At 40.0% G+C, this 8,588-nt stretch overlaps 2 protein-coding genes across 2 annotated transcripts; one reads left to right on the forward strand and one right to left on the reverse strand.

The window, feature by feature from the left end:
- The first annotated feature begins 1,006 nt into the window (after positions 1 to 1,006).
- On the forward strand, positions 1,007 to 5,319 carry LOC142379364 (glutaryl-CoA dehydrogenase, mitochondrial-like). The gene is made up of 12 exons (XM_075464508.1): positions 1,007 to 1,135; positions 1,496 to 1,608; positions 1,786 to 1,818; positions 1,906 to 2,046; positions 2,169 to 2,231; positions 2,405 to 2,575; positions 2,671 to 2,800; positions 3,274 to 3,490; positions 4,232 to 4,335; positions 4,465 to 4,590; positions 4,691 to 4,851; positions 5,194 to 5,319. Exons 2-12 carry the CDS (start codon positions 1,506 to 1,508, stop codon positions 5,265 to 5,267), a joined length of 1,323 nt encoding a protein of 440 aa, XP_075320623.1. The 5' UTR covers positions 1,007 to 1,135; positions 1,496 to 1,505; the 3' UTR covers positions 5,268 to 5,319.
- A 720-nt stretch (positions 5,320 to 6,039) lies between these two features.
- syce2 (synaptonemal complex central element protein 2) lies at positions 6,040 to 6,621 on the reverse strand. Its single transcript, XM_075464271.1, has 3 exons — positions 6,593 to 6,621; positions 6,374 to 6,488; positions 6,040 to 6,240 (listed from the first exon to the last, which is right to left on the reverse strand). Exons 1-3 carry the CDS (start codon positions 6,619 to 6,621, stop codon positions 6,040 to 6,042), a joined length of 345 nt encoding a protein of 114 aa, XP_075320386.1.
- Between the last annotated feature and the right edge of the window lie 1,967 nt (positions 6,622 to 8,588).

Raw genomic sequence — 8,588 nt, forward strand, 5'->3', positions numbered from 1 at the left:
AGCCCTTACAGAGACAAAACAACCAAAAAGAGAAATTAAATAAGCGACAAGATTTCAAACAACCACCACTAGATGTTTAACAGCCACTAATCAACAGCCAAGAGCCTTAAACTAACCACAAAGACTCTCACAATGTCCACAGGGACAGACAGAAAAGCCAACAAAGAGCCAAAAAACACATATAATAAAGTAATATACCAGTAGGCCTAAATAGCAGTAAGAGACTGAAAACAAGTGAAAGGCAGACAAAAAAACAGTCTAAATGACCCAAAACGACCTATTTTTCATTGGTAGAAACTAATGAATGCCTCTGAACACTGTGTTGTTAGTGTTTTATTAACAGTGGAACAACACACCTGGCTTTGGGTTACTTGTTGCGTGTCTCAGAGGTCATATTACACAAACAACAGCGTCCCATGTGCCTCTATGGTTTTAATTAAGGTGGGTGTCCAGCTGAGAGGCGGCCCACAGTCCCTGACCCTGAAAACCGCTGCTCCAGTTTATTTCAATTCTTTGACCTCACATCATTTGTGTCTTTTCATGTCTCAGTGTGCAAAAATTCAACTATAAAATGACACACGTGTTGAGTTTGTCGCTCCATGAGCTCCCCTGACCCGTAAGACTTTGTTTTGTAGCGTCGTTTCTAAAAACTTATTTACAGGCTTGAAATTCTGCACGATTCCCTAAATTACCGTCCAATGAGCTGGAAGGTGGAGAGCCGACACCCTCCACACCGCCACTCACGTTCATCCCTAAACGCCATTTTGACTTTGGAAATTAATTTAAAAAACTTAGTTTAACTCTAATGTAACTTCACAGAATGATAAACGCGGCACGGGAGAAGCCTCGGGCGTCCAAATCCGCAAACCTCCTCAGTTGATATACCCTAACTATCTAACTTTCTGTCAAAGGCAGTCCAAAGTTAGTTGTGTAACTGAGGAGTTGCACAACTGTCTGCTCCTGCTCCGTGTGCTCGGCCTCAGTTTCCACAGCTGAAAAGTGGTCACGTGACGCGAGTTACGTGAACCTGTGACGTTTCACCGGCAGAAGTATTACTTAAGCAACATTTACAGCTCAGTCCCAGCTCTAAAGTTATCGGATCATCACTTATCCTAAATACACCGAGAAGGAAAAGGTACTGAACAGTTCGATGTTTAAGTTGTTGTGCTGACGTGTTGGTTTTGGTTTAAATGACTTGCAGTGCATGAAAAAAATCCTCCAAGAAGGCACGTATATGAGGGCATGAATGTTCAACAGGCTTCTTTTTTTTTTTAATTGCTAATAAAACATTAGAAGTATTGATAAGTCTGTGCTGCAAACAGCTGCTTTCATAACACGGCACATGTTTAAAATGAGGACATTTTAGCATTATATTTTGGCTCTTGTCTGTATTTTTAGGCCTGACTTAACAGCGTGTGGCGAACTGTGAACTTAGCTCACTTTGTGTATGACTATCCCAAATTCAAGATTTCCTCCTCTCTTCCTCTATGCTCAGAAAACACGTCATGGCTCTCAGATGCGCATTCACCCGTCTGCTCACCAACAGCCAAAAATGTGTGGCTGTCACAGCAGCCAGAGCACAGGGCACAGCTGCGGCAGCACCAAAAGGTACACAACATACTGCTGTTTTACTCTTTACTGAGTGGTAGGATAAGTGTGCTGATAGTTACTGGAGGAATACTTCAACCCCATCTCCACCTGCATTCAAAAAGGACTCAAAAGAGATTAAAAAAGATCATTTAGCCTCTGATGATGTATAATCCACTTTTACTCTGTGTCCTTTAGATGCTGAAGAAGGCAAAAAGGCGGCAAAAGCACGTAAGTGATGTTTTATTCTGTCACATGTTCTGCTACTGCTCGGCACAGTGACATAACCATTATATGTGTACTCTTTCTGACCCTCAGCCAAGGTGGCCTTTAACTGGCAGGACGGCCTGGATCTGGAGGGTCAGCTGACAGAGGAGGAGATAATGATCCGAGACAGCTTCCGCAACTACTGCCAAGAGAAGCTCATGCCCCGCGTCCTCATGGCCAACAGACACGAACGTGAGCCAAACAGGGTCATCATGAGAAATGTATCTAACACAGATCAGTTCAGTTAGTTTACGTCCATAAAAAGGTGTGTTTGATTCAGATTTTTTATTTTTCCAACATGTGTCGTGCCACAGATTTCCACCGTGAGATTGTTTCAGAGATGGGCGAGCTGGGCGTCCTCGGCCCGACTATTAAAGGTAAAACCACCTGAGCCAATCATTTTTAAAGTTATTATCCCACTCGGTCGATTAATGACTACATGAGCTGAATGCCTTTTCTTCTGCCAGCTTTCTCAAAATGCCACATAACCTGCATTTTGTGGAGTGAAGGTTGTTTTTTGAGGAATCTCCGCTTCCTGTTTACACTGCAGGTTACGGCTGTGCCGGCACCAGTTACGTGGCGTACGGTTTAATTGCCAGAGAGGTAGAGCGAGTGGATAGTGGGTATCGGTCTGCTATGAGTGTCCAGTCTTCTCTTGTCATGTACCCGATCAATGCTTACGGCACAGATGCTCAGAAGGAGAAGTTCCTGCCCAGACTTGGTGAGTGTTTATCCTACTTTGCCTGACAGTTGAAATAATGAAAGGACATGCTCATGAAAAGTTAAATCTAATGTGTGTTCATTGTTTTTGTGCAGCTCGGGGAGAAATTTTGGGCTGCTTCGGCTTGACAGAGCCAAACCACGGCAGTGATCCCAGCAGCATGGAGACGAGGGCCAAGTACAACCCATCCAGTGGTACCTTCACCATCAGCGGAGCCAAAACCTGGTGCGTACAAAGCTGCTGGAAGATGATGGAAAGTTTTCTCAAATTTCTTCAACTTAAAATGGGACGAATGTGACGTCTGATCAGACGTACAACACCGGATAATTACCACGACGCTGTAGATGATGCTGTGTTAAACAAGTGAAAGGATGGGTTGGGGTTCAGAAAAAACTGCAACTGCCTTCCAAAGCAGAATCCTACTTTACTTTGCAAATATGTTGAAAAAATCTTTCTATGCCTTGTTTTGAGCTGTAATATTATTCAAAGTGTATGTTGTTGTTGTTTATCCACTATTCATGTGTCTGGTATTTGAAGAGAAATTACACAGATGCCATAACCTATGAAAGCTGAGAAGGCTTGCACTCTTCTTTTGGGTTAAACTACTAAAGTATTTACGTGAAATACAAAAAAATGTACAACAAACCACTCCAAACAGCCAACTTTGTCCTTGATTCTCACTCTCCTTCCTCTGCCAGGATCACAAATTCCCCCTTGGCAGACATCGCAGTGGTTTGGGCCAGGTGTGAGGATGGAAGAGTGCGGGGCTTCATCTTAGAGCGTGGAATGAAAGGTTTCACCACCCCCAAGATTGAGGGCAAGTTCTCCCTGAGGGCGTCCGCCACTGGTATGATCGTGATGGATGAGGTAGAAGTTCCCAATGAGAACCTGTTGCCCAAAGTCTCAGGTCTTGGTGTAAGTGACTCCTCTTACTTAAAGGATAAGACTGTTTTTTTGACATTGGGCCCTTGATTTCACATTATAACATGATGTTCTACTCACCCCTGCTTGTTGTTGGTCATTTGGAGCTGTTCCGAAGATATTCGCGAGGCGTCTGGCTGCTCTCTTGAGATATTCGGCCATGAAACGGTTTCCTATGGGCAAGCTTATACAGGCACAAACTATGCTGTTTATAATTTATTAATTACTGTACATTAGCACTGATAACGTGGAGGTGCGTCGCTTACTTAAAAAAATCCGGGTTATTGTAATTTTGATTTTTTTGTAGTAAAGTGGGTGTTACTGACGTCATCGTCGTGCTACTGCCACAGGCAGCCCACAGACCTGCTGCCTATTTATTCATTCGGCTAAAATTCAAAATTAGTAACCCGGACTTTTTTAAGTAAGCGACGCACCTCCACGTTATCAGTGCTAGTGTAGAGTAATTAATAAATTATAAACAGCATAGTTTGTGCCTGTATGAGCTTGCCCATAGGAAACCGTTTCATGGCCGAATATCTCAAGAGAGCAGCCAGACGCCTCGCGAATATCTTCGGAACAGCTCTAAATGACCAACAACAAGCAGGGGTGAGTAGAACATCATGTTATAATGTGAAATCAAGGGCCCAATGTAAAAAAAACGGTCTTATCCTTTAAATATCGGGCCACTGATGTTGTTGTGAGATACCATTTTAAGTTCTTCTTATCTCTGATCAGGGTCCCTTTGGATGTCTGAACAACGCCCGGTATGGCATTGCCTGGGGAGCTCTGGGAGCTGCAGAGTTCTGCTTCCACGCTGCCCGACAGTACACCCTCGACAGGTATGTGCTCACAAACATTAAGCTCAGAGGATCTTACATTTAACAACTTAAAAATACAGAGAAAAGGAAGAAAAATACCATTTACCCCCCCTTATTTTTCCTTTTCACAACTTGTTATCATCCACTCAGAATCCAGTTTGGCGTGCCACTGGCCAGGAACCAGCTGATGCAGAAGAAGATGGCTGACATGCTGACAGAGATCACCATTGGGCTGCAGTCATGTCTGGCTCTTGGAAGACTTATAGATGACAAAAAGTGAGGAACATCTTTCATAACTCTTTCTGGCCGTTTTGTCGCTGTTTTCTGCCGCCAACACAAAAACAGTGCTCATTTGTTTGTTTTCTCATCCTAATAGAGCGGCACCAGAGATGATCTCCATGCTGAAGAGGAATAGCTGTGGCAAGGCCCTAGATATCGCCAGACAAGCCAGAGACATGCTGGGAGGAAATGGCATCTCAGATGAGTACCACATCATCCGTCATGTCATGAACCTGGAGGCTGTCAACACTTATGAGGGTAAGCAAAAGTACCAATAAAATACAGTGAATTAGCCTTTAAACGTTGTGTACAGTTACACAAATTTACCACCAGAGGTCAGCAATGCACAAAATATAGCAGTTTTTCTCATGTTGATAGAAGCACATTTATCAGGACTTTATATGAACAATTCAGGTATATTTTTAATGAAAAAAATCTTCACCCAACTATTGCAAAATACTCTAAATGTATTTCTAGTACAGCTTTGGAAAATAACACTTTAGTTTCACAGCAATGCACTGATGTTTACTGACAATTTAAGAATATTTTCATGTGAGAATTGCTTGTTTATTGTTGCTTTTTATTGTTATTCTTTTACAGGAACTCATGACATTCATGCCCTAATCCTGGGCAGAGCGATCACTGGACTGCAGTCCTTCACAGTTGAAAAGTGAAATGTTCCTGCATCAACTTCTGAATAAACACATACAATTAATTTGCCTCATACTATGAGCAGTGCCTGGATAAGTACCAAATATTGAGTCACATCTGCGTTTTCCAACTACTAAGGGAAGATTTCTTCTCCTGCCTCTGTTTTATATTTTTACTGAACATTTAAGGTCAAAGCAATTTGCTCCAATATGACATTTTTACTGTGTAGTTAAAATCCTTTAACTGTACTTAACTATACATATAAGTTGTGGCATTATGAGCTGGCATATATTGAGATAATTTGAATTGTAAATAAATGGATTTGAATGAGTGGGAATTTGTGAGTGAGTGTAGCATAAATACTGTAGTACCCACTTTAACGGTCAGATTGATACCATGGTAAGTTGGTTATTATCAGCAGGAAGTGTCCCATACAGAGGACTACACATCTAAGGTGTGGTATGATGCATGTTAACGGATCACAGAGGATCATTCAGTTTACTCTGTTCTCGTTTGTTGTAATTTTATTTATTAAAAACAACAGATCCCTGAAACTGAACATAAAGAAAACATGGATTTCGGCTTTTGTATTTTTTGGCTGCAATCATAAACCACTGACATGAAACCAAAGGCAGAGTCAAGCGTGTAGTCTTGGAGAAAGAAGACGAAAGAGAAAACCAACAGGAGTAATGATAACAGCCATTCATCTATTCTTCCCTATAATAAACAAAAGAACAAGTCCTCAACTTATTTCTAATAAGTGAGTAACTTGTACATTAGATGATAACTTATTTCTTAGAGCTCTGATTTCTGACTGCTGCCCAGACCCTCTCTGAGGCCAGCCAGGGCCTGACTGGCCTCCAGGAGCTCTTGGTTCAGCTTGGAGCAGCTCTCCAGCACCTCTGACAGCTCCTGCAGCTTCACCTGCATCTCACCGCTGTTCTCCTCGTACACCGTGTACATGTGCTCCTTCATCTGCTGGCACGTCTCCGTCACCTGTGGGAGGGAAATAACCACAACAGTCACACCGTCAACCAGACCAGAACAGGGAAGCAGCAGGATATCAATTGACAATGAACTTTTACAGCTTTTAAAAAAACGACTCGGATTTGGGCCAAACAGTTTGTACCTTCTCTACTATCTTCTCCTGAAAGTTATCCATCACTTTCTGGTCACTGGTGCGGCTGTGGTTAATATTTTCCACCAGTTCCTGGGCTCTTCTGCTTATGTCATCAATGCTTGAGCTGCAACAGACACTGAATTTTTAATATACAAGAAAATTGAATGAAGAGTTACTCAACTCAAGTAGAGAAATTTAACAGTTAGGCATGTACAGGTGTTTCTGTACCTGCTGTGCTGCTCTTGAATATCAGTCATGGTCACGCCTGATGATTTCTCTCTTGATGAATCGCAGTCTGTATCTTCTGACTGTTTTGTGTTGCCAAGCAAAATGTCCAAAAATCACCAGTAGCATCTGTTTTAGCATCATTTTAAGCCGGTGAGATCGTTTTTACCTCTTTTAAAATTATATTTTGTGAGAGACAGATTTTTATTTGTAAGAACAAAACACCTGTGTTATAAGTATATTAATACTGAGGTATTGATTTCCCCATTTACTAAGCATATACCCATCACTGCTTATCATGATGGCTCAATATAAAGTATGCAACCACCTTTTCTTCTCAGATGGTTACAATCAGAAAATAAGCTCACTTTACATAATGTAACATTTTCTGAAGAATTGAACTCCAAAAAATAATCATGTTGTCCTCCCAACTTTAAAATAGTTGCATTTAATCCCTTCATAATATTATCATATATTACCATCTGAGTGTCTTCATGCCTTTTTTTGGGAGTGGACTGTGAGGTGGATGGTAGGTCCTCAAAGAAAAAATCCATTTTGGTTTGCCTGTCTCTGTAGAGCTGAACCTGAGATAATAATAATCACTATTATAATCCTTATCATTATGATAACAATACAGTAGTCTGAAGTTCTGCTTCAGTATAAATGCATGCAAAACACAGAAAATGCAACATTAGATGAAAAAAAATGCAAGAAAATTGTCAGTTAAGTAAAGTTTAAAGAATACTTAGTAAGCAGCACTTTAGGTAGCCTACTAAAAGTACTCTGTGTGCCTGTTACAGAGTTTTATAATTGATGGAGGTAGAGCCCAACCATTAGGTACTTGGCTACAAATACTCATTATTTTCATGAATGACAAATCTACCTATTCTTGTGCCATTTAGTTGATTGTTTGGTTTTAAAAAATCGATGATTAAACTTAAAAAAAACTCCAATTGATTGCACTACAATGCATCCTTTCAGCTCAAAAATCTTAAGAAAAGCAAACATTGTTCACATTTAAAATGCATGAAACCGGGAAATAATATTTGGTATTGTCACATAAACAGTTTAATCCATAACAAAGCATTACTCCGTATTTAATAAAGCTTTATTTCTAAAGTGATGCTCGAGCATTGACTTTGTGTGCATTTTTAATTTATCCAAAAACTAAATAATGTCTTTGAGTAAGAAGTAGTTTGAGACAAGAAATGTGCCCACCCCAGCCAATAAAAGAAACTGCATCTCGTATGTTGTACACATAGTCACACTATTTTAATTTAAATGATCTAAATATGTTTAAGGAATAAAGATAATAGTGGCACCCTGATTGTTATATAAAGTGCAATATTTGTTATTTTGCAGAAATGAAAAAGTTGTCAAATTTAGCAGCATTTTGTATTCCAATGGACTACATTACTGATCATTAATAATTTTCCGATTCATTTTCCCAATTTTTTCCTATTACTGAAAAGAAAGTCAACGTCTACAGCTAACCTAGCTACAAGTGCTAACTGCTAACTAACTGAACTAACTGCAATTTCAGATATGCCAATTTACCTTTAGTTTAATACTTAGAAAACCACAAACTAATATAGTTGTATACAGTTTACAGTACACTGAAAAAAAATGGAAACATTAATGCCTAAAAAAAAGTTATTCAACTCGCTTTTTGGCCATTTCAAGACAAATTTAGCTAATTCTGCACTAGCTAGTAGCATGCTAACATGCTGTGTTATACCAGCTGTTATTGTCATGTCGTTTTCCTACAACTAAATACGCTAAAATCCCAAGACCTGTTAAAAAAAATGCATGGGTTGTTAAACTTATTGATTGTAAATAATGATATAATTTGCAGTCATCGGTTAAGATATGGAGATGGTCTCACCTGGCCAGCAGTTAACAGTGGTAGGAGCTCAATAAAGATAATTTACTTTATTTAAAATTCAGTTTGCTCCTCCTCACAGCCCCTGTTAATATTATTTTTTTATACATACTTACA

This window comes from Odontesthes bonariensis, chromosome 4 (assembly GCF_027942865.1).
Source record: "Odontesthes bonariensis isolate fOdoBon6 chromosome 4, fOdoBon6.hap1, whole genome shotgun sequence".
In the NCBI taxonomy this organism is placed as follows: domain Eukaryota; kingdom Metazoa; phylum Chordata; class Actinopteri; order Atheriniformes; family Atherinopsidae; genus Odontesthes; species Odontesthes bonariensis.

What these genes read in the sequence shown, in the direction of transcription:
- LOC142379364 (XM_075464508.1), top strand. Translation starts at nt 1,506, where the DNA reads ATGGCTCTCAGATGCGCATTCACCCGTCTGCTCACCAACAGCCAAAAA. An exon ending in AGCTGCGGCAGCACCAAAAG is followed by an intron (nt 1,609 to 1,785) that starts GTACACAACATA and finishes TGTGTCCTTTAG; the next exon opens with ATGCTGAAGAAGGCAAAAAG. An exon ending in GGCTGTCAACACTTATGAGG is followed by an intron (nt 4,852 to 5,193) that starts GTAAGCAAAAGT and finishes ATTCTTTTACAG; the next exon opens with GAACTCATGACATTCATGCC.
- syce2 (XM_075464271.1), bottom strand. Translation starts at nt 6,621, where the DNA reads ATGACTGATATTCAAGAGCAGCACAGCAG. An exon ending in ATTCAAGAGCAGCACAGCAG is followed by an intron (nt 6,489 to 6,592) that starts GTACAGAAACAC and finishes TGTCTGTTGCAG; the next exon opens with CTCAAGCATTGATGACATAA. An exon ending in AGGAGAAGATAGTAGAGAAG is followed by an intron (nt 6,241 to 6,373) that starts GTACAAACTGTT and finishes TCCCTCCCACAG; the next exon opens with GTGACGGAGACGTGCCAGCA.